Source organism: Notolepis coatsorum, assembly GCF_963971535.1.
Source record: "Notolepis coatsorum genome assembly, chromosome: 14".
In the NCBI taxonomy this organism is placed as follows: domain Eukaryota; kingdom Metazoa; phylum Chordata; class Actinopteri; order Aulopiformes; family Paralepididae; genus Notolepis; species Notolepis coatsorum.
This window is the reverse complement of record NC_140178.1, coordinates 83,639,439-83,663,325: the sequence shown is the minus strand read 5'-3', so window position 1 is coordinate 83,663,325 and position 23,887 is coordinate 83,639,439. Positions and strand designations below refer to the sequence as shown.

Here is a 23,887-nt window from a genome sequence, read left to right as displayed (position 1 = left end):
AGTTAAGGAAGTTCCAAAAAGCCTTTTCTACAAATCAACCTCTTCAATACGGTTACAATATAATTCTGGATTGGGGCTTTAAACGTGAACTATCTATTTTAAGGTGAATGGAATAGGCCTACTCATCTCTAGGCTATATCTATATGCACGTTTGTGTTTTCCACTGACACGTTATGCTAACATGACTATTGCAGCGCGCTCTCTTTGCCCATAAATGGGCCCAGGGAAGCGGTGCATACTGACGCAATCCTGCTAGTGCTTTTATGGTTACAGGAAACGAGGGCTCCCACGCGCGTCATGGGTTTTCCTTTGCGCGCGCCACGGGAGCAGGATGTGCTTTATATGGGCATCTGTCCATCAACCCCAACACCCTTCCCCTCTCCTCCTCCTTCCTTCCTCCGAGAGGAAACAACACAGCCTAGGGGGGGAAGGGTGAGGTTACAAAACAAACAGGAGTACAGAGATTATGATTAGGGTAAACGCCGTTTCTCGGATACTAAACATAACAAGCTAGTCCGGAAAAGTAGGCTATGAACCAGCCCGCATAAAAAAAGGTTTGTCACAAGAAAACCTAATGCCAATGGCAATTTCAAATGCATCAGTGCATTAATAAATACAAATATATTTATTGTGCAATAACATTACGTGTTGAATGGACCAGTACCTAATCCTTTTATTGGTCAAATAATAGCCCAATAGTAGAATGTCAGAGTTTCTAAATGCACCGTAGTTTTGGTTTAATAACAAAGTCATGAGACAACATTTTATAATAACAATGGTATTACTACAACACAGCATGGTACAATAGCCTTTCCACTGGCCTATAACTTTAAAACCTCAGTATGCAACAGTTGCCTGGCTACTTTGTGGTGCGTGCTCAAGTTATACATTCGCGTCAGACATTATGTTTTATGTCTATGATCAGAAAGGAGAAGCTCCGTGGGGGCGGGGCTCCGTGGGGCGGTGCTCTGTCACGTGACGGCGAGTCAATGACGTCAACGAGGTAATAAATAGTCGCCGTGCGCCGGTCGTCCGTTCTGTGAACGTGTAGAAGTCGAGAAGGCACATTTCTCAATTTGAACGAGGAAAACGTGTCATAACAAAAATATATATCTACTCCACGGGTACAATAACAGAACATTGTAAAAAAAAAAACCAACAACATGGATGTCAGTGCCGAGGCCAAGAGGATCATGGTCGTGGCTCTGGGGAAACTCTACAGCTCGCGCACCCAGCGAGGGGGGCTCCGTCTGCACCGGAGCCTGCTGCTCACCCTGGTGATGAAGTCCGCCCGGGACATCTACCACGCGGCCCAGGCGGAGCAGCAGCCCGCTGAACCCACCCCCTGTCCGGCCACGCTACAGCCCCCCCGGGAGACCGTCGGAGAGTCCGCTGATCACGGTGACTCACGACAGCAAACGCTGCTCGGCGGCGGCGACACCGGCCTCGGGGGTCGAGGCAACAAGGAGAACAGAGGCCCGGCGCCGAGCCTCCTCCACCGCCACTCGAGGAAGAGACGGGGCAAGGCGGCCGCGGAGCCGGACTTCCTGCCCTGTAAGAAGGCGAAGATGGAAGGGAAAGGACTTCAGCAACTTGTTTTGAACTCTGTTTTGAGTTACTCTGTAAACTGTGGCGGCATGGTGGGAGCCCGCCCGAACCCGGTGCCCGTGTCATGTGCCATTGTAGCCTTTTGAATCGACAACTGGACTTATTTGAAAAAATAATAATATCGCCTAACATTCTCCACTCAATGACCGGGACCCGACCGGGACCTGGGCCTCCGGAGCTGGAGGAGGCGGTGCGGCACCGAGAGGACACGCAGCGAGCCGGCGGGCTGGGAGAGAAGTCGCCACTCTCCTCGAACACGACTCTCTGGGCGAGTCGGGACAGTTTCGAGAACTCATAAAGCGAGCTGGCCGCCATAGAAAAGCGGAGCTATCACGGTGTGACCTAATTTGAGCTGGCAGGCTTCCTTCCCTCCACCGTGGCTTAAAGCGGAACGGAACTAGTTTTTCTCTGCCGCTGGCATTCCGCCATTGGGGGGGGCGGGGCGTTTTCTTTGGTCTTCCATAGACCACCGCAACACTTCCGGTATTTTGAGCCCGGGGGGGGGGAGGCTCCATGTCAAGGCTCTAATCAACATTCATTCACGCGCTCCCCTCCCCCTCACGAGCTGCATGTAACGCGGAAGTGCAGTGGTCTATTGGCTGGCTGCCCATCCCTGATGTGGCAGTCAGTACACACAAGACAATGACCACAGGCCGACGGCGAAGAATTCTTCCATCTTGTGACAATTTCATGACTGTTTTACTCTAGACTGTAACTTAAAGCTACAAAGCAACATGTATGAGAAATATTAATTTTCTACACTGAAATAAGACAACTTTGAAATGTCATTCCAAGGGTGATACAGCCCCACTACCTCAGTATTTATTAAACGTTTTTCTACAAAAAGATAACTTTGTTCTGTATTGTTGTTTTTTGTGGTGCGAGTATGGGCTGTGTGTGGCGGATGTAGAGTGCCTTGCCTTGTGACTAGAGAGACACTGAGCCAGTGAGTGAGTCACCCTGGGGATGAGACATTGCTGTTTTCGGGGAAACCAGGGAACTGATTTGGGTGAGCAAGAGCACCCTTACCCACACACATCCTACCTCCCACCTTCATTTGTGAAAGAGGTGACAAACCAGGATATCACAGCCTCATAAAGTCATTAGAGGAAACCCATAAAGTCATTGGGAATGCACTGCTGCTACAATAAGGTTATTTGTTTGCCCTTTACTCTAGCTAAGCTAACCAGCCAAAAAGGGCCTGGTTTACAACAAAGGACAGTGAATAGAAGCTGCCATGGTTGTGTGTGAATTGATCTGGAAATTCTCAATAAATGGCCTAAATAAACAAATCAGGAAGTGAGAAAGGGGAAGTGGCCAGGAGGTGCAATGTTTAACATTCAGGAAGTGTCTGTCCCTCTTTGAAATGGCAGAAGGACACTATACTCAACATCTGGCTAAGACAGACTGGGCGGGGCTGGAACATCCCTGAGATGTAGTTGCTAAGTGTAAAGATCAGGTCACTAAACAACGTGTTTTATGTACACTGTCTATTTGGGCATTGTTTCTGAAAGGTATAACATCCTGCACTAGGATCCTCTTTGCCCTCTAGTGTAGCCTACTTGAGTGCATGTTTTGAGTAATGCAAATGCAGAACTTGTAAACTTATATAATTTTACAGAACTACTTGAGTGGATATATATAAAATTATTTTATTTTACACAAGAATAGTGACTTCAATAAGCTATGTCATTGATGGTGTATTAGACAATTCTGGACTAAATCACATTATTTGCATGGACCATGTCCCAAAATAGCGACTGGTTTATTTTCGGGGGAAACAAAGATATTGGGGTGTTTTCTTTTTGTGAGCTACTCATTTACTCTACCATTTTAGACAAACACTCTTATTTCAAGTTGAATAAAATTGTGTTGATGTAAGATCACTTCTACCAAGAGTAAAATATTTTAGAGCTCCGTTAATCTCTGGTTGCTTTGTAAGCCAATGGGTTAAGATGATCTTGTGATGAGATGTCTAAACTGAGCCTTGGTTTGTATACTCTCAAAAAAGTGGGTTCTGTTTTTTTATGCGTTAGCCTAGCTCAGTTTTGGTTATGGGCTGTACTAATATCTTGTCTAAATATATATATATATATTAGTATTACTATACTAACAACAAATGTCTTTAAAAAAATGTTGTTACAGTATTTTGTTACCTTCTTACCCAGGGCAGATTCGCTGAGCAGCATGTATCTTCTTTTTCACCAACACCCAAGCTTCACAATCATAGTACTGCACAGCTCCACTGAAGCAGGTGGGGGTTAAGTGCTTTGCTCAAGGCCACTTCACTGGCAGGGTGTTGAGGGAAGAGATTCACTTCCCCCTGCTACGACTCCCCTGTCAGAGGGTTGAACCAGCGACATTCGGGTCACAAGCCCACTCTCTCCAAGCTTTTGGTCACCGCTTCCTCCATTCCGGGAAGTGGTTTGCTGAATGTGTACAGAACAGGCAGAGGGATATATTATAAAACACAAGAACTCTGCCACGTGTCCCTCAGATGTGACTCTTTGGTTGAATAACATGTTGTAATGGTTATGATTGAATAATGACTCATACATGATTATAATGATAGTTGTGTATGTTGTTTTTTGTTAGGTACGTTTTTAACATCTGCCGCGTACAGAATTTCCTATAGTGGGGGCGATTTGAGTCGACAAAACACTACGAATCACTGTAATTGCATGCTTTGGGTGAGATGTGACTGCAGAGGTACATTAGTTGGAGGCGTGTAATAGGCAAGGTCCAGGCCGGAGTCTCCCAATGTTTTCTGGCTGGTGACTCTAAATTGAGGTCAGAACAATTCCTGTGACCACATCATTCCCATTTGAATCGCTCCGATGGAGAAGTATTGACCATATTTTCTGTTGGGAACAGGATGGAAAGGAATCCAAACCTGAGCATTACAAAAGAGAAAAATGGCCACCGTGTGAATATGGTCAATAGAAGTACATTTTTACTTTCCAGATGAACAATGTTTTCAAACCTAATTATCTGCAGATGGCAAAGAGGACAGTTGTTTACATGGTATTTAAAGAGAGTAGAAGAAGTCTTAGGTGATGGGCGTCACATTTACACTACAAGCGATTGATGTTACCACTGAAAATACATGGGTTGTCCAAATAATTTCAAAACAGGCTTCAGGGTTCATTCAATATTACGGGTAATACTTTACTTTAGGGGGCACAGTAATATTATTTAGGTACCTACCAATGAACTAATTACTAATTTTGGCATGGTATTTAGTTCAAACAAGCTGCTATGGAGGGTAATGTCCACAGTTTTTAATTGTTTGTACTCATATCTAAAAATGTTTTAAATAAAGATTGTGGCTTTACTGAAATGTGGCTTTACTAGTGTAATGGTGATTAGTGTTCCACCCCACGGGGTCGGTACCGACCCAAACATTTTTAATCAAACGTTTTCAAGTAAACATCACTAACATGTCACAAAAGCATGTAGAATGTATATTATCATCAATACGTTAGTTTAGCAATAGGTTAAAAGTGCCATTAGATAGTTTTAAGTTTTCGATTTTCTGAAGTCTTTTGCAAGACGGAAACGGAAATGGAAATTTTTAGCCATGGGAATTGTAGTCTTTTTGCAGCCATTTTGTAGAGGGGGTGCGTCTATTCGAATCCTTACGCATTTATGCTTCCACGTTTGCGTTTTGCGAATCTGATTGGCCACTGCCGTTTCTGGTGCGATCTGATTGGCCACTGACGTTTCTGGTCATGTGACATGTGCGCCCAATCGCGTGACGTGCCCATTTCCGCCTCGACCAGCAGCAAACTACCCAACGCCTAGTTTATCACTGGTTAAGATTAGGCGACTCTTTCGAAGTTGGTTAAGGTTAGAGTTTGGAATCAGGGCTGGTGTTCTATCGCCCTGCTCTAAGACAAACTCTAACCTTAACCAACTTCGAAAGAGTGCCTAAGCTTAACCGGCGAAAGAACTTGCCGTCACACGATTGGTGCGACCAGAAACATCAGTGGCCAATCAGAGCGCAAAACGCGAACGTGGAATCATAAATGCGTTAGGATTCGAATAGACGCGTGCATAGCTGTCGACCAGCGTTGGAATTTTTCCGAACTACACTTCCTGTCAGATACTGTGGGGTTTCAAAGTTCAGCGTTCTGAATGAATCATATCAATAACTGTTATGATTCGCGATAATAAGCCACAAAAGGTAACGTTTTTGACAAATATTGAAACGCAGTTAGTTTCTCCTCCCTATTGTTAGCATGTAGGAACAATTAGATCTGAAATTAGTTTCAAAACGGTTGCACTGTGGGGAGTTCTTGTGTGATGTATCGCACATTTTATTGCTGTCTGATATATTGCAAATGTTATTGCTGTCATCTTGGCCAGGTCTCCCTTGCAAAAGAGATCTTGTATCTCAATGGGACTTCCTGGTTAAATAAAGGTTAAAAAAATAAGCATTATTATTCTATATTCTATAATAATATTTCAAATTGCATTGGTCCGGATGGGAGAATTCAGTACTGTATCTACAGAACCTTCGGTTTAATCATCTTCCCTTTATTAATTTCCTTAGACTTTTTGTACACATGATTTCAAGAGGGTATACTGAACGAGCTCAGCGGCAGTTTTTTTTAAGTTTGGTCATTATTATCATGGTGTTATTCACTGTCAAAGATGCAAAGAAAAATCATAATTCATATTCTCCTTTGTTTCATCACAATTTAAGCAAGCCTAGTAATAGACACAATATTTCTGACACTGTGAATACATTCCCTGAGGTCCATAGATGTACCTAGATACCAAGAATAATGCAAATAGCCCTTGTAGAAGTGGAGCAATATTCCATTTACCTAGGTATATATTTTAGGCGGATTTTCACCTCGTGTGGAACAGGTTAAGACTTTCCACCTCTGCACGGCGCTCCGTGTGCGACCCCAACCGCAAGCATGAGGAATGTAAATACTGCTCATGGCGAGGAAGTGCACTGAGTGCAGAGAACTGGGTTAGCAGCAGGAAAGAGGCAGGAATGTGGGGAGTGGGGGTGGTATCTATGTGTGTGGGCATGTAGTGTGTGTGTGTGTGTGTGTGTGGAGGGGCATGTGGCGTGAGGCCCATTGATTGTGCTGCTAATTCTTCTGGCTGAAACCCGAGCAGTATTTCAGTGTACATTGGCGTGTGGCAGCCGGAACCATCTCCACATGCCGGTGAAAATACACATGGCATACACGTTACACACACAACTCATACTCTCAAAACAGAATGATATGCTCTCTAACACTTTCTCTATCTGTCTCTCATACACACACACACTGCACAACAGGGTCTGCATACTTAAAGTTGTATGCTACCGAGTTTAGCAGTACTGCTCCGGGACCAGCTTTTCCTCCAGGGTCGAGGGGACGTTTCCATGGCGATGTGACTGGGCCACTGATCCTGTGTCAGTGCTAGCGCTAATACAAAGAGGACTTGTCAGGCGAAAATACATCATTTGTGGTCTCTCTCTTCATTCATATCAAGGAAAGAGAACAGAAGAGAAGGCATGTGAATTGAACTTGTCACAGAGCTTCAAGGTAAAATATGTAATGTGAATTTAACTTGTCACACAGAGCTTCAAGGTAAAATATGTAATGTGAATTGAACTTGTCACACATAGCTTCAAGGTAAAATATGTAATGCCACAATAACGTCTAGGCAAAGGTGCCCCTTTTGGTATTGCATTGTGTTTACATCTTTTCTTTCGGTCTGAAGTCTGTGTTGGAGTTGAGTGGGGGATAGGGAAGGGGTTGCTATTGCTAGCCACACCCCAGGCTCTGCCAAGAGAGGCCTGGATAAATTCACAGTATAATAAGTTACTATATTGGCTATATATAGCTATTGTAACTTATTATACTGTGCATTTCCCCAGACCTCTCTCGGCAGAGCCTGGGGTGTGGCTAGCAATAGCAACCCCTTCCCTATATCCCACACTCAACTCCAACACAGACTCCATACCAAAAATAAGTAAACAAAGTGCAATACCAAGAGGGGCTCTTTTGCCTAGACGTCAATGTGTGACGGAATTACATTCTACCTTGAGGCTCTGTGTGACAAGTTCAATTCACATGACAGATTCTACCTTGAAGCTCTGTGACAAGTTCAATTCACATGACAGATTCTACCTTGAAGCTTTGTGACAAATTCAATTCACATGACAGATTCTACCTTGAAGCTTCGTGACAAGTTCAATTCACGTTACAGATTCTACCTTGAAGCTCTGTGGCAAGTTAAATTCACATGCCTTCTTCTGTTCTCTATCCTTGATATGAATGAAGGGAGGGACCACAAATTATGATTTTTCACCATTCAACGACTTCACTGACAAGTCCTCCTTTTATTAGTGCTAGCACTGACCCAGGACCAGTGGCCCGGTCACATCGCCATTTAAACGTCCCTATAAAATTACAGATTCTACCTTTAAAGCACGGGAGCCAAAACATTTCCCATTGCTCAAAAAAATTATATTAGACATTGATCATTTGGAGTTCTAACAAGTCAGCTTCCCAAGTCTTGTATTATTTATCACATTGGTCAGTATGCCTTATGATTACCATCAATCTCAAAATTACTGCTCAGATATAATTACATGGCATCAAACTAGGCCAAATTTTGTGTGTGTGTGTGTGTGTCCGATGAAGGCTTCCACACCCCAAATATGCAATATGTGTTTACTTTTCCAACTACATTGTTCAGCAAGTGTAGTTGAACTCAACAACTTTCCTGGGTCTATGTGCTAGTATGGTCTATGTGCTAATATCTATGGTCTATGTGCTATTATCTATGGTCTATGTGCTAGTATCTATGGTCTATGTGCTAGTATCTATGTGCTACTTGTGCTAGTATCTATGGTCTATGTGCTAGTATCTATGGTCTATGTGTTAATATCTATGGTCTATGTGCTAGTATCTATGGTCTATGTGCTAGTATCTATGGTCTATGTGCTAGTATCTATGGTCTATGTGCTAGTATCTATGTGCTACTTGTGCTAGTATCTATGGTCTATGTGCTAGTATCTATGGTCTATGTGTTAATATCTATGGTCTATGTGCTAGTATCTATGGTCTATGTGCTAGTATCTATGGTCTATGACTATGTGCTATTATCCCAGTATGTTTGGATATCGAGGCAGTGGTAGGGCTGTCCCTTTTTACCAATACTTTGTGCATACAGACCCAGAACACATGATCACACTGTCTAATAAAAACACACATAAACAACAAACCAAATAAATGAACAGATCTCCAGGAGGCCAGTGTGCATTCTCTCTGTTTTTTTGTTTTGTTTAGTTTTTTTTTTCTTTCTTTTTTTTTATTATTCCTTAGGAAGAATTCTGTTTGGAATTACAAAATGCACTGGTAGAAATAGCGGTGAGATTAGTTTGAGAGTGTGTCAGATAAGAGTGAGAGAGAGAGAGAGAGAGAGAGAGAGAGAGAGAGAGAAACCGAGTAAGAGAGAGAGAGACAGCAAGAGAAGAGAGGGAGTGAGTGAGAGATCATAGGTTCCACAGCCAGTTGAATGGAGTACATCATCAGATTTTCTGGCTAGCTCCCGCCCCTCCCCACCACCACCATCATCACCCCAACCCTCAAACAGTAGGAGGGAGAATATACCACCATCTTTTGAACTGTACTATCTTTTCTTCATTTTTTTTTCTCATTAGAAACAGGAGTTCTTTTTTTTGTGGTGTCCTGAACATTGTTGTGTTGTGAGTCAACCTCATGTCCGTACAGTAAACCAAGAAAGAAACAAAACGAGAATTTGACTCCTCACCAAAGTCTCTTTTTTAAAATCTTTATTTTTTTTAAATTAATTATTATTATTTTTTTAAGTTTTCTGTCTTTAGATTTTTTTGGGGGGTATTTTTTCATTATTTTTTGTTCTCAAAAATAGAAGGGAAAAAAGGAAACATGTGGCTATTTTTTAAAAACATCTATCTATATATCTTTTTTTATTATAATTATTATTATTTCTCTGAATTCATTATTCTGCTTTTTCTTGTATGTCCTGAAGATGACTATTCACCCACGGTGTGGCATGCACATAGCACATGCATTTCTGGAACTAGAACTTTTTTTTGTCTTTTCTTTTTTTTACTTAAAATGTCTTGTGTATTTTATTTTATCCCTCCCCCCATAGCGGCTTGTACATTGCTTTCTGAAGTCATAGTGTTGTCAGTTAACGTGTGTTTGTGAATTGTATTAGTCAGCATATGACACAATGGGCGGTGATCGTTTTTAGGGGGCTCTACATATTTCATTCAGGGTGGGGCACTGGGGTTACTGATGTCACACACACACGCACGCACACGCATACAGACGCTCACGCAAACACACACATAAAAGTTCAAGTTGTCACACAAATGATGCTGTGAACTGAAATCCGGACACGTGACAACATACCTCTTGAGACAGCAAATTAAGTGAACAAAAAGTACCAATAAAAATTTATCAGACACACGCGCACATGCAGAAGTCAGGTGCTACAGTACATATTGAGTGTGCTTTTCAGTGTTGTAATGTGACAAATGAATGTCTGTGGCGTTCCATCACGGTTGGAAAAACACAGATAGGCAGCTTTTATTTTCCTCAACACGTGTCAACATGTAGCCTACTGTATGGGTTATGAAGAATGCAGACGACTCAGAGGCAACTGAATTTTGATCACTGTATTGTTATCATTAAAGCAGCCATAGATAACACTTTTATGTAGACGAATCATTAAAAAACAAAAACATACATCCACAGAGCTTTTAGAGAGGTGTGGAAGTATTGTGTGCCCCCCCCCCCCCCAAAACAATAAATAAATAAATAAAAAGATTGATTATGAATTTCTCATTACAAAATTCTGACGGGTCCAAAATGTATGTTGTTATATGCATGTTATTTACATGTTGCATGCATGTACCCCCTCCCTACTTCCCATTTCCCCTCGTGGAATGCACCTGATTGGATAAACATGCTGCTAGTTGAGAAGTTCCTGTTTCTTCGCTCCTGTTTTCCAAAAGAAAATGGCGGCTTGCTCACTCGTCAACTTTCTCTTTTTCAAACTAAAGTTGAACCTAAAATATGTTTCTAACATTTTATGTGAAAAATAGGGTGTATTTGATCTGCAACAACTAGTTTGACCTGAATTTAGTTTGATGGTGCAGTGTACGATAATTATTGTACCCTATGTACTCCAGTACACCATTGTTTTTATTTGACATGGTGGTGCTCTAGTGCGACATCTAGTGACAGAACGTTATCTATAGCACCTTTAAATAATATTAAAATAATATATAATTAATTATAATAGAAAATAATAATGATAACTTAAAGGTATCTCATGGCAATTCTGACATTTAAAGAGGGGGGGGGGGGTAAAGAAAGAGTGGGCAGTGGTGTGTTACGTGTTAATGAGACACAGAGGCACACACACAGAGGCACACCCACACACAGAGGCACACACACACACACACACACGCGCGCGCGCGCGCGCACACACAGAGGAAGAACATACAGAACACTGAGTTCGGCAGAAAAATACCTGGTCATCGTTTCTCCTCCCCCAGTTGTTGATTGGCTGTGTGATTACAGGTCCCTGTGTAATTGGACTGGCTGCGTTTACATTGTGGTGAACATCAATGAGGTGCTCTACCAGTGAGAGAACTAGCTAGCTAAAAACCCTTTCTCCCAGACAGTGCGCAGATAAAAAAAAAAAAAAACGAAATACAACAACAAAAAAGCAACAACATGGAATCAGAATTCAAGGGAAGTACAGGAGAATTACAAAAGGACATGTTGCAATGCATTGCATACAGTGCCACCCAGAGGCCACAGTGGGTAGTGGAGCTCTGTATCTTGCAATGTGACATTGCGGTGGAGTGGACCCGCTCTTTCTTTTCATACCCTCGTGACGAGTTCGGACATTTAAACGTTAAAGCTTTAATCCCAAATCCTTTTGTTGTGCGTGTAAAAATGTAAAGAAATCTATCAGCATATTACACACAGGGTAATTATATTCCTCTGACACGTACATACATGGAGTTGTTTCAACAGAGGGCTCAGAGCGCAAAGTTATAGCAATTAGTAGTGTCTCTGGAGGGGTTCAGGGTCTCGACTTGATATTTCACTCAACTTGATCTCAAGGGGATGGCTGTTACGGGAATCAAATCTGCAACCTTCAGGTTAAGGGGCCGTCTCACTAACCGACAGGCCACCGCGCTAACCTGAACCCTCGACACAAGTGAGTAAAGTGTATTTGAAATGTTGTTAAGGCTCAATATATAATTTTACCCACAGTCCTGATCATGTAACCCTTTGTCTTGAGAATGAATACAAGGGAGGAGCTGATCGGCTGCTCTGAGCCGTGTTCTTTCGCCTGCAGAGTCATTTCCCCCACTATGCAATTTCCACACAGAGCTCCACCCAGCGACTGGACCAGTGGACATAGACACGACTATCCCGCCTGACAACAATGACAGATGAAACAAAACTCACAGATGAAGAAACCAAATCAGATTCTCTCTCACAAACGTGAACATCGCCGTAGTCACTATCATCATTATCATCATCATCATCATCATAACATCATCGTTAAGAACAATTGTATTATCTAGATAGAAGACCACTGTCACCATCAATTACAAAAAACAAAAAAACAAAGATGAAAAGATTCTCTCCTTTCTCCCGCTTCTTTCTCTCTTTCTCTCCAATAACGCTTGTTTAACCCTGGAAGACGTCGAGACGTTGCTGATTCGTCGAACGGCTACACCAATAAGGATGAAGCGATGCACTTTCCCTTCCTCCAGTCACCACATGTTCCCAGTAAAGGCCTTAGAATCAGTTAACATTTTTTTTATAAATAATAATAATAATAATAATCGACTTCTCTTGATAACGATCAGTCTCATCAGGCTGTTTGGTCTCAGCGGGTGTCTGCCGCAATAATTTGGCACGAAATATGGATGAACGAGCCAATTGGACCATCACTCCTTGCCCTCTCGCGACATAATCACATCTCATATCTCTTCCTCTCTCTACTCTCTTCTCTCAATTCATTTGGAGCATGAAGGACGGTGTGGGAGAGCGGTGCCATTGGGAGGTGAGAGAGAGAGAGAATGGCATTTGAATGAAAGAGAAGAACCTTCAGATTACAGAAACGGGACCAAGGAACGCCCCCCCCCCCACACACACACCACTACCCCTACATACAGTAGATTCTCTTTTGTTATAATTAATATAATTTTTTTTCTGTGTTGTTTTCTCGTCGTTGTCGTCGTCGTCGTATCATTCATGCAGGATTCCACAGGGTGAAGCCACAGCCCGCGAGTTCTTAACCTTTAAAAAACCCAAGCTGAGCGGGAGTGCAACAGAAGATTCAAGCTTCAATGTTTTCGAAGAAGTAGTAGAAGAAGAAGAGGAGGAAAAAAAAAAGAAGCAGCCGCAGGAGTAGAAGAAACACAGCAGAAAACAGTTCAATTTAGTTTTTGTTTTTTTATGTTCTTGTTTCTGAGAGTCCTCCTCTAATCCACTTTTTATTTTTTTTCATGTTTAATTTCTCCTGGGTTGGGGGTGGGTTGGGTATTTTTTTCTTTTTTGAGCAGGGGGGGGGGGGGGGGGGGGGGCTAACCCATCACCGACCCAACCCACCCCCTCTCCTTCTCCAGTGATGTGGGTGAGCCTCATCGACCTGCCCTGTCCCCTCCCCAACCTGCCCTGCCCCGCCCCGCCCGCTTAACCCCTCTCACCACACACAGGCGGAGGGCTCATTTGTCTGTGCAGTTCTTTGTTTTAACAGTAAACACAGATGATAAAACTCATCAATATCGCCCCCTGGTGGGAGGGTTGGTGTTTACATATATATATTTTTTTGCAACCGACACGACTCCAGTTAGTTCTGAGAAGCAAAAAAAAAAAGGAAAAAAAGAAATAAAAATAAAAAGTGGTTGTTCTTTTTTTTATTTTTATTTTTCGACTGTGAAGTGGACTTTTGTCTAGTCGCAACTCTTTGACATCTTGGTATAAGTGGCTGTCGCTCGCCAGCCGGAGGTGTGACCCCCCCACCCCCCACCACACACCAGCCTCCATTTTGAATAAACTAGAGTTTGAGGTTTGTTCACGCCAGGAGAGCTTTATTTTACGACGGAGGGTCATTTGGTGAACTCCTCACCCTGCAGTGGCTCGTCTCTGCCTCCTCCGGCGGTGGTCCCGCTGCCACCTCACTCTGCTCCGTCGTCCCATAGAGCCCTGTCGTCCCCGGGGGAACACAGAGCAGCAGGGGAAACAAAATGAAAGGGAATAGAGAGGAAAGAGAGAATCATGCCTTGGTTTCCCCTGTTAGTGCTCACTGCTCTGGCTCAGTGTCTTCTCTCCTGATCCCTTCATCTGTCCATCCGTCTGTCCCTTCATCTGTCCCTCCCTCCCTCCCGCCACGTTCCCCAGAGGCTAGCACCAGTCATCGTCCGTCTCGCTGTAGGGTTCATGCAGGCCCTTGCGGGGCCCTCTGGGCTGGGCCCCTGGCGGGGGGATCTTGTGGGGCCCGGTGTGGGGGGGTCCGTGTTGAGGAGAGGAGGCGCGGTAGCCGTTGGGCAGGCGGCGCTGGACCGGAGGCTGACCCTGGACCTGTGCCTGTCCCGGCCCGGTCAGGGCGGTGCTGGGAGGGGGTGCGTGGCGGGCAGTCCTGGGTGACGTGCGGTTGGGGTGGGGGTGGGCCGGGGGATGAGGGTGGGGATTGTTAACGGGGTGTGGCTGGGGGGGAGGGAGGGGGTGGGAGTTGTGGGACTGTGGCTGGGGGGGCGGAGGCAGGGTGTGGCCGGTGAGGGCGTGGGGGTGAGGGTGCGGATTAGCACCAGGCGCGGGGCTCTGCTCATAGGCGGGCGGCTCGTGGCGTGGCTCGTAGTCCTGGTAGTCCTGGTTGTCCTGGTTGTAGAAGCAACCGTCGCCCTCCATGGAGCCCCCCCCTCCTCCCGCGTCACCCCAGCGAGGTGGCGGGTGGCGACCCTGACGGGGTGAGCCATGGTGGGGTGGCGGGGGGCCGGCAGGGGGAGGCCCCTGGCCCTGGGGGGGCTCCGGGGAAAAGCGCCGGGGGGCCGGGGCCGGGAGGCGCCCCTGGGGCACCCCGGGAGGTGTGGGCATAGCCTTACGGACCACGGGGGAATAAGTGACATGGGGGCGTGGCGTGGCGGGGGTCTGGGGGAGCTGTCGCCGGCCCCGGCGAGGCGTGCTGGTCCCCGACGTGGAGGGGACGGGACTTCCACTCACCGAACTACTGCCCTACACGAAAAGTGAAAAAGGCAAATAAAAAGAACGAACCACAAATTCAACGACAGAACGAAGACAGAAGAGAAGAGGATGAGATAGAGAGAGAGAGATGGAGAGAGAGAGAATAGAGAGAGAGAAGAGAGAGAGAGATGGAGAGAGAGAGAAGAGAGAGAGAAGGAAAGCAAGATAACAAAATACAACAAGAGCCACAGCAACAATAATAATAAGAGAAGCACCAGTGATGATAATGTGAGTGAAGTGGTAATGAAGGAGAGGAGAGGAAGGGAGGAAAGGAGAGGAAGGGAGGAGAGGAAAGGAGAGGAGGGGGAGGAGAGGAAGGCAGAAAGGAAAGACATCAAAAAGCAACAAAGAGGAGGATGCAGAAAAAAAGAGGAGGTTCCATAAAGCAGAATACAGAGACAAGCAACACGCCACACAGAACACAAAGAAGACGACAGGAGAAAAGAAGGGTAAAGGGTTGATTTCTGAAGAAAAGTATTAATGTGATACAGCTGTCTGTGTGCGACTGTGTGTGTAGGGGGGGGGGGGGGGCTGTGAGGATACACTGCTCAGCCACCTTTTCCCCCTTTTTAACCCATTGTGATTCACGCTCTTTGTGATATGCAAAGGGTTGCTTTTCCAAGGAATAAGACTATATTTAATACACAGAGGTAAAGTGAGAAATGTATCACAACTACTCTTTTTCTATCACCTCTCTTCTGGGTTGGTACGTAGCATCATTGCTTGTGGCTGTTTGGTGTCTTGCGGTAAGCGGCATGTCAGCCTTTTAGCTACTTTACGGCATTTGAATCTTTCCGACGAAGAATAAGTCCGTCTTGAAATTTGTTTGGGCGGCTTGTGTATTCGCAGTATCCCAAGTCAATCCGAATCACTTGTAGCGTGGATGAACGTGATGCATCACCTCGAAAACCCTACAGTCGTTAACTGTTAATGGACAACACTCACAAATGTACCGTCTTTAGATAGTTAGGTCTGAAAACATTGTTAATATGAAAACATCACCAAAAACAGACATATAGGCTATAATATGGTTCATTTAATATAGTTTTGTCCATTTCGTTATATTTGTTATGTGCCATTGGAGGTTATTGTCCTTTCAAGAGAAAAGACTTAGATAGGACATTGGACGGTGAAAAGCGGGGACAACATAGGAGACAGGTGGCTGAGGAGAGACAGGGGGACTCTTTATGTGCTCAAATATACACATGCATGCATATTTGTTTTGCTGTTGCAACAATGACTTCATGATTTTCTCACGTTTAGTTTGAACTGTGGGATTACACCCATGACAATGCACGCTTATGTATATGTTTATGTATTCACAATCCAATACATCTTTATACATATGTGTACACAGAAGTAAAGTTAAGAATAATAATAAAAATTTAAAAAAAGATAATAATAAAATAAATGAATAAATAAATAAACGAGGAGCGTGTAGACCATTAGACACCTCCCATAGAACCATTTTCTTAGGGGGGAGCAGGGGACCTTTAGGAAGAGATGGCAGGTCAACAGTATATGCCACATAGTGGTGACATAATCCGAAATCTGGGAATCTGTGTGTCAAGTTTCTCATCATACATCTGTAATAATAAACAGACAATTTGATAAACATGGTCAAAAAATCACCCCCAAAATTGCACATTAAGACACCAGGACCTGGAGGAACACCATGGAGAAAAAACTGACATTTGGAGATTCCTGTAAGAATACACATTTCTTGCCATTAGATGGTGAGCATTTTCTATTCTGGAAAGTACTCAGAATAATAATAATAATAAATTCAATTTGTACCGCACTTTATATTTGTGAAAATCTTAAAGTGCTCAGAACCCCCCCCCCCCCCCCTTTATTGTTAGTATAGCTAGGAAAGCCATACAGTCTCAATACCCAAGACTAGGGACCCCAGTATGTAGAAATATTAAAAAAGACAAAAAGAATACATTTATACTAGGGATGTTCGATATTGGCTTTTTTACCGATATCCGATATACCGATATTGTCCAACTCTTAACTTCCGATACCGATATCAACCGATACCGATATATGCAGGGTTTCCCCCCCAAAAAAACTGAGGGCGGGATCCACTAAGAATGGATTGCGCGGTGAGAATTGCACCCTTAACTCATTCAGCGGCAGTCACAATGATAGTCGGGTTAACTCGCCATCGCTTGAGCGCCAATCACGCGTATAGTCGGGTTTTAATCGTTATTTCTTTTATTAGCGATATCCATTCATTTTCCTCCATCCAGCCTGATGTTATTGTTGGGAATGGGTCTGAGCTTGCAAAAGGGCAAATACCACACTCCACTGGGAATGGTGTAGTTTATTTTCTGGGACGATCCGAGCCGTGCAGGGTTTAAATACTCAGGCGAGGTAGGCAGATACAACGATGCATTGGAACAGTAACCCCGCCCGCCCGTCATTGTGAAACGGTCGGTAATGTGGTACGGACCTCCACGAGCAGTATTTGGAATGGCGATCAGATAATTGGATTATTTCCTTTGCATTACATCAGATACAAGGTAAGAACACTATATATAAATTTGATCGTTGATCTGATATTTATTTCGACCCCGATCGACGCTGTCTCTGTGTGTGTATGTGTGGCTGTGTGCCGTTGGTGGTGGTGGGGGGGGGGGGAGGGGGAGGTGGGCGGGGCGTGCCGGTCTAAACCACATCGCATGCTTGCACGAGGAAGGATAATAATGATGATCTAGCGTCGATTTCAGGAAGATTCGATAATCAGGCGAAAAATTACAACGTGTTTAGTGTATTCCACTAAAAGGCTATTATCGCGTCTTTCTCTGGAATTACTCAGAAGCACCCAAACTATACTCATATTCAAAACGGTATAAAACGGAAATGTACCGATGAAAAAACTATCCGTTTTGTACATGTTGACTGGAAGCAACTCACTGATAATCGACGGGTGTATTAGACCCATAGCTATAAGTTAAGATATATTTTAAGCACTCGCAAATCTCGCAGTCCCCTCATTGACTTACAACGGTGGCATACTAGCGGATTAGGCTCCGGCGCTGAATTAACTGCGCAGGGTTTGCACCTGGTATCTGCTCCGTCTTTGCGAGCTATCCACTCTAAGGACATTGCGCGGATGAGATACCAGCGCAGTTTTCCCCTGATCTGCTCCAGCGCAGTTGAGAGGCAGAGAGAGAGAGCTCGGAGGACGTTCACCTGTTTAACTCTTCTGCCCCCTTAGCGACTATTTTGTGTTTTTTGCCTATATTTTTTTGTGTTACTGTGTACAACGATGGCTGTGTTGATTATTATGTCATGAAATTGTGTCCGTTTGCTACATATATTCACAGAATTTGAAAAGATTAGATTTTGAAACCCTCTAACACAAAAGTTAACAATATTAGCTTTCAAACCGTCCATAGTGGTTTATTTCTTGCCATGGGGGTTAGGGTTAGGGTTAGGGTTAGGGTTACCCAGACAGAAATATTAGGAGAAGGTAAAATCTCATCCCTGTGCCGGTGCCCACCCCAACACGTGCTCAACAGTCCCCTAACCTAACCCCAACCCTAACCCTAACCCTAACCCCAACCCTAACCCTAACCCTAACCCTAACCCTAACCCTAACCCCAACCCTAACCCTAACCCTAACCTTAACCCTAACCCTAACCCCAACCCTAACCCTAACCCTAACCATAACCCTACAAACAGAAATATTTGGAATCTTTGATAGATATGTTGAGTTAGGTTCATAGTGATATTCATAAAAAAAGAATTGGAACGAAATATTACAAATTAAGTTTTTTTGACCTTGAACGTGATGCAATCTTTTCATGATGCACTAAGGTGACAACTCTGTCAGTTACTTAACAAGGCACAAGGGTTAAACAAACTGTATAAATGCCATAATACTGTTGATTAAAGTTGGGACTTGGCCCCTTTCAAAGTGGAGCATGGTGCGGTTTGCTGTTGGTGTGAACGCAATCGAACTTTATAGAGTACCTAATCTAGGAAGCGTGGGGTTTTTGGAAGTGAGTGTGAATGAGAGTGTGCGTGCGGGTGTGTGTGTGTATGTGTGTGTGTGCGAGCGAGTGACTGAGAGAGCGAGTGTGTGCGAGCGAGCGAGCATGAGAGATAGTGTGTGTGTGTGCGAGCGGGATTTTCCCAAAAATTATCTGTCCAATAGATTTGAACGACTTGGCGACTGCATGTCCTTTGTTTACAAATTAGGTTTGCTCAAAAAAGGGCAGTGTGAACGCAAACCAAAATCAAACAATGTATCATTCTCACATTTGGTCCACCAGAAAGTCCGGACTATCCGTGGACTTTCAGATGTGAACACGGCCATAGCGTTTAGGGCTTTGCGCTTATTTACCACCTTGTCTGTGAATTGAATTGTCGGTGCAATTGGTGCCAGGCTTTGTGGATTCGGAGCATGGCTCGTTTGCATAGAAAGGGGACATGTTCTGCCCATATTACCTCATTTAAATACGCGCCAATTGCACCGGACGCAATGCTGACGGAACACAGTTGCCACCTCATTTCACCCGTTGCACATCCTCTGTGGATACCAAACTGAGTTTCAGAGCGATATGCACCAGCTTTGCGTTGGGAAAAAGCCGCGCAAATCCTTTGTGGATCCCGCCCTGACTAATTTCAGGTAATTAACATTACATATCTCTTGTCGTGGAATTAACACAACATTGTGCATACTTTTGACAATAAATAAAATAAGAATTTGTTCTTACTTGCTTGACTGGGTAAATAAAGGTAAAAAAAAAAATACAGATACAGATCATTTCCGATATTACATTTGAATGCCAATATCGGACATCTCTAATTTATACTGCCAAAAAAGGGGGGACCCGTGGCTACCCACAGAACCAGAGGTGAGAGGTCAAGGGACCCCTTTGAAAATGGCCATGGCAGTTTTTCCCTTGCAAAAGGTTTGCCTACATTTGGATAATTAATTAGCCCCCAAAAAGCTAGCATGATATGGTTGGTATCAATGGATTCCTAAGGGTGTCTTTCTATCAGTACCCTCACTCTAAGCTTCAGGACTGAGCCTGCTACAGCCTCTGAAAGACAGTAATGTCAGTATGGTCTCTTCGGGTTAACCACCAAATGACATGCTCCTACCATGTAATTGTACTGTACCTGGCATCCTCATTCCAAATCATCTAAAAGAAATAGAAATAATCTTTGCATACATGCGCTGGCACCCCGAAGCCCACCTGTCTGTGCGCCAAGCACTCGCGGCCTTCGCTGGGCGAGCGGGACCAGCGTCGGTCCCTGTCCCGCTCCCTCTCATGGTCGTGGTCCCGCTCCCTCTCATGGTCGTGGTCCCGCTCCCTCTCGTGGTCATGGTCCCTCTCCCTCTCATGGTCCCGCTCCCTCTCGTGGTCGTGGTCCCTCTCCCGGGAGTGCCTGTGTCCGTACTCTCCCCCTCCGCCTCCCCCTCCGCCACCCCCTCCACCTCCCCCTCGCTCCGGCACGTAGCGCTCCTTCTCCACAGAGCCGTGGTGGTGGTGGTGATGGTGGTGGTGCTTCCGGTCTTTGGGCCTGCCACGGTCCCGGTCCCGGTCCCGCTCCTTGGGGGGGAGGTCGCCGGACTGGGTGGTGGTGCTCAGGTCCGTGCCGAGACCTAATGGAGGAGGAGGAGGAGGAGGAGGAGGGCAGAGGAAGAGGGTTTTGGTGGAGTTCAATGAGGTTTAGTGTTTAAATACACAATAATACTATGATTTATTATGATTTAGTTAATTGCCTTTAAAAAAGAAAATTATATATAGTTCTTCCATATCCCTCTGAGACACACATGTAGGCATTTCACCAGAGAGGTCAGAGTGCAGGGTATGTGTGTGTATGTGTGTGTATGTGTGTGTAGGTGTATGTGTGTGTGTGTGCATGTGTCATACATTTGTATGTGTGTGTGATAGGTGTACGTGTGTGTAAGTGTATGTGTGTGTGTAGGTGTGTGTGTGTGCACGTGTCATACGTTTGTGTAGGTGTATGTGTTTGTGATAGGTGTATGTGTGTGTAGGTGTATGTGTGTACCGGTATGTAGGTGTGTGTGTGTGTGTGTACCGCCGAGGCACAGACTATACATACGCTGTCTCAGACATACTGTAGTCGACATGTGTCAACAAATGTACATGCCTGTTTGAATTTATGTTGTACCATTATTACTGTAAACATTTTATGATTGTTTAATGAGACTATGAGCTGTATGTGTATGTCACTTGAATTTCCCTGTGAGGGATTAATAAAAGATATCCTTTTTTATACGTATTTGTACCTGACCTTCGATTCAGTACACGCTGTGTACCGAATAAATACAGCGTTACTTTAACCACTAACTGAACGCACGTGCTGAACCTTTTTTTTGCATGCAGACTTAATTAAAAACCCCAAGTTCACCCCTTCCAAAAGTATAACTTGCGCAAAGGGCCAGATGTTGTTCGTTCAGCCTATGCACACCACAGACTACGTCACCCCCGAGTGGAACATGGAAAGCCACGTTCTGCAAACTGTACCCCACTGTACCGAAATTAACCGTGAACCGTGACTTCAAATCCGAGGTACATTTGCATACCGTTACACCCTAGTGTGTACGTGTCATGCGTGTGTAAAAGTGTATGTGTGTGTGTACGTGTCATGAGTGTGTGTATGTGTGTGTACGTGTCATGTGTGTGTGTATGTGTGTGTACGTGTCATGTGTGTGTGTCATGTGTGTATGTGTCATGCGTGTGTATACTGTATGTGTCATGCGTGTGTGTGTGTATGTAGGTGTGTGTGTATGTGTCATGTGTGTGTGTGTGTACGTGTCATGTGTGTGTGTATGTGTGTGTAGGTGTATGTGTGTATGTAGGTGTGTGTGTGTGTGTGTACGTGTCATGTGTGTGTGTATGTGTGTGTAGGTGTATGTGTGTATGTAGGTGTGTGTGTGTGTGTGTGTGTACGTGTCATGTGTGTGTGTATGTGTGTGTAGGTGTATGTGTGTATGTAGGTGTGTGTGTGTGTGTGTGTGTACGTTGTCATGCGTGCTCGTTTCTCACCTGTGTCGGCCTCTGTGTAGTGACAGAGGGATCTCTCTGAGGCCCGGTGGCCGCGGTCTTTCCGCCGGTGGCCGTGCCGCGTAGCTCCGCCCCCCTCCTCCGGTATGACGCGCTCCATGGCGTAGTCGTCGGGCCCGCCCCTTTCTCTGTGGCCCCGCCCAGACCGGCTGTGTCCCAGGGAGGAGGAGACCGAGCGCTTCATCGGACTGTTTGTCCGTGATGGTCTGGCGGGAGCGAGAGAGAGAGAGAGAGAGAGTGAGAGGTGTAACGCCGGTTTGAGAGGGCTCTTCTACGGTGCGTGAGGTGAGTCATGATGCGCGTTGGATGCATGTGTTGATGTGAGTTAGATTGTAACAAGGTGAAATGAAACATGTCCCCCATTTTGTTAGTAATCATGTTCCTGCCATGCTGCTCAGGCAGGAGGGGGGGGGGGGGGGATCAAAGAGACAAAAGAAAAGAGGAGAGAAGGAATAAAAGAGGAGAGGGTCCATGCCTTCCATGCATTCAGACTTTACACCCCTGAACATGATACAGTCCAGACCGGACAAAAAGAAAACCTCCTCTCCTAAGCCATTCGGTTTCAGCGTGCCTTCTTCCAGCCATGCAGGCACATAGAGGCTGTCTTGGGGTCTCTCTAGCCCAGCCGAGAGACCCCTTTCTGAGCCGCAGACAGCTATGACAGCAGTACAGAGCCACACACACACATTGAAGGTATGTAGAAGCTGTACCGGGCCAGGCCTGGCCAATTCAGTTCAGCTCAGAGCCTAATCTGGCTACATTATGGCAGCCGGATCTGCTGGTTTCTCTTTAATATTTCCTGTTTGTTTGATTTATTTATGTATTTATTGATGAATCAATAAATTGATTGACGGTAGTTTGCATAGAGGAACCAGCAGATTTTGTGACCCCATAGGAATAGCACAGAGGATCCCAGAATGTATCCGCATACATGCACACACACACCCACACCCACACCCACACCCACACCCACACACACACACACACACACACACACACACACACACACACACACACACACACACACCCACACACACACACACACACACATACATATATGTGCCCACACCACCACGGTTGCCAAGTCCGAATTGGTCACAGGTTGCGGTTTTCTTTGGGTGTGTTTCTAAAGTGTTGTTCGTTTACGCTGCTTGCTCCCTAACGTAGACTCTGCACACATTGCACCTCCTCAAGCCAGACCTCATTCTCAGTCCATTCTACAGTCTACACTTTGATTGATGTCTTTTGGACCAATAGTATTTGAGAAAAGTGGGGGTACCTTTTCTGTACCTCCTCTGCCTGTGCACGGAAGATCATAAGGGCCAACCGTGTTCTCTCCACTATACCTGTCTAATAAAAAGACAATGAAAAGAACCTGGACTGGGATTTTCAGTTGAAACTAGTATGCTATGTGGTGTTCTCCTTTGCTCTATGATGCTAAGAACTAAAGGGGGTAGCGTAGGCCAGAGTTGTAGTTACAGGAACCAGTGGCTACACATAACGTGTCGTTACAGGAACCATATATATACATCTCTCTCTCTCTCCCTCCCTCCCTCTCTCTCTCTCTCTCTCTCTCTCTCTCTTCTCTCTCTCTCTCTCTCTCTCTCTCTCTCTCTCTCTCTCTCTCTCTCTCTCTCTCTCTCTCTCTCTCTCTCTCTCTCTCTCTCTCTCTCTCTCACATTGTGGTACTGTAGGTAATGTCTCTCTCTCACACATTGTGGTACTGGTAGGTAAGGTCTCTCTCTCTCTCATATTGTGGTACTGTAGGTAAGGTCTCTCGCTCTCTATCTCTCTCTCCATTTCTCTCTCTCTCTCTCGCACACATTGTGGTACTGTAGGTAAGGTCTCTCTCTCTCAGTCTCTCTCTCTCTCTCTCTCTCTCTCTCTCTCTCTCTCTCTCTCTCTCTCTCTCTCTCTCACATTGTAGTATTGTAGGTAAGGTCT

The 23,887-nt window shown here is 44.9% G+C and overlaps 2 protein-coding genes across 2 annotated transcripts in view; one reads left to right on the top strand and one right to left on the bottom strand.

Moving 5' to 3' along the window:
- The first annotated feature begins 1,053 nt into the window (after positions 1-1,053).
- On the top strand, positions 1,054-3,440 carry ier2a (immediate early response 2a). The gene has a single exon (XM_084329587.1). It carries the CDS (start codon positions 1,164-1,166, stop codon positions 1,692-1,694), a length of 531 nt encoding a protein of 176 aa, XP_084185713.1. The 5' UTR covers positions 1,054-1,163; the 3' UTR covers positions 1,695-3,440.
- Positions 3,441-14,051: 10,611 nt separating this feature from the next.
- The window catches only part of cacna1aa (calcium channel, voltage-dependent, P/Q type, alpha 1A subunit, a), a gene marked incomplete at both ends in the record, with an annotated part of 229,070 nt that continues 219,234 nt past the window's right edge, over positions 14,052-23,887 (bottom strand). Inside the window, 4 exon segments of the mRNA XM_084329161.1 lie at positions 14,052-14,879; positions 20,105-20,514; positions 21,926-22,136; positions 22,138-22,149. Of these exon segments, the coding sequence (XP_084185287.1) occupies positions 14,052-14,879; positions 20,105-20,514; positions 21,926-22,136; positions 22,138-22,149 (1,461 nt within the window).

Bases quoted from the DNA above. Each gene is read 5' to 3' on its own strand.
- ier2a (XM_084329587.1), top strand. From the start codon at position 1,164: ATGGATGTCAGTGCCGAGGCCAAGAGGATCATGGTCGTGGCTCTGGGG.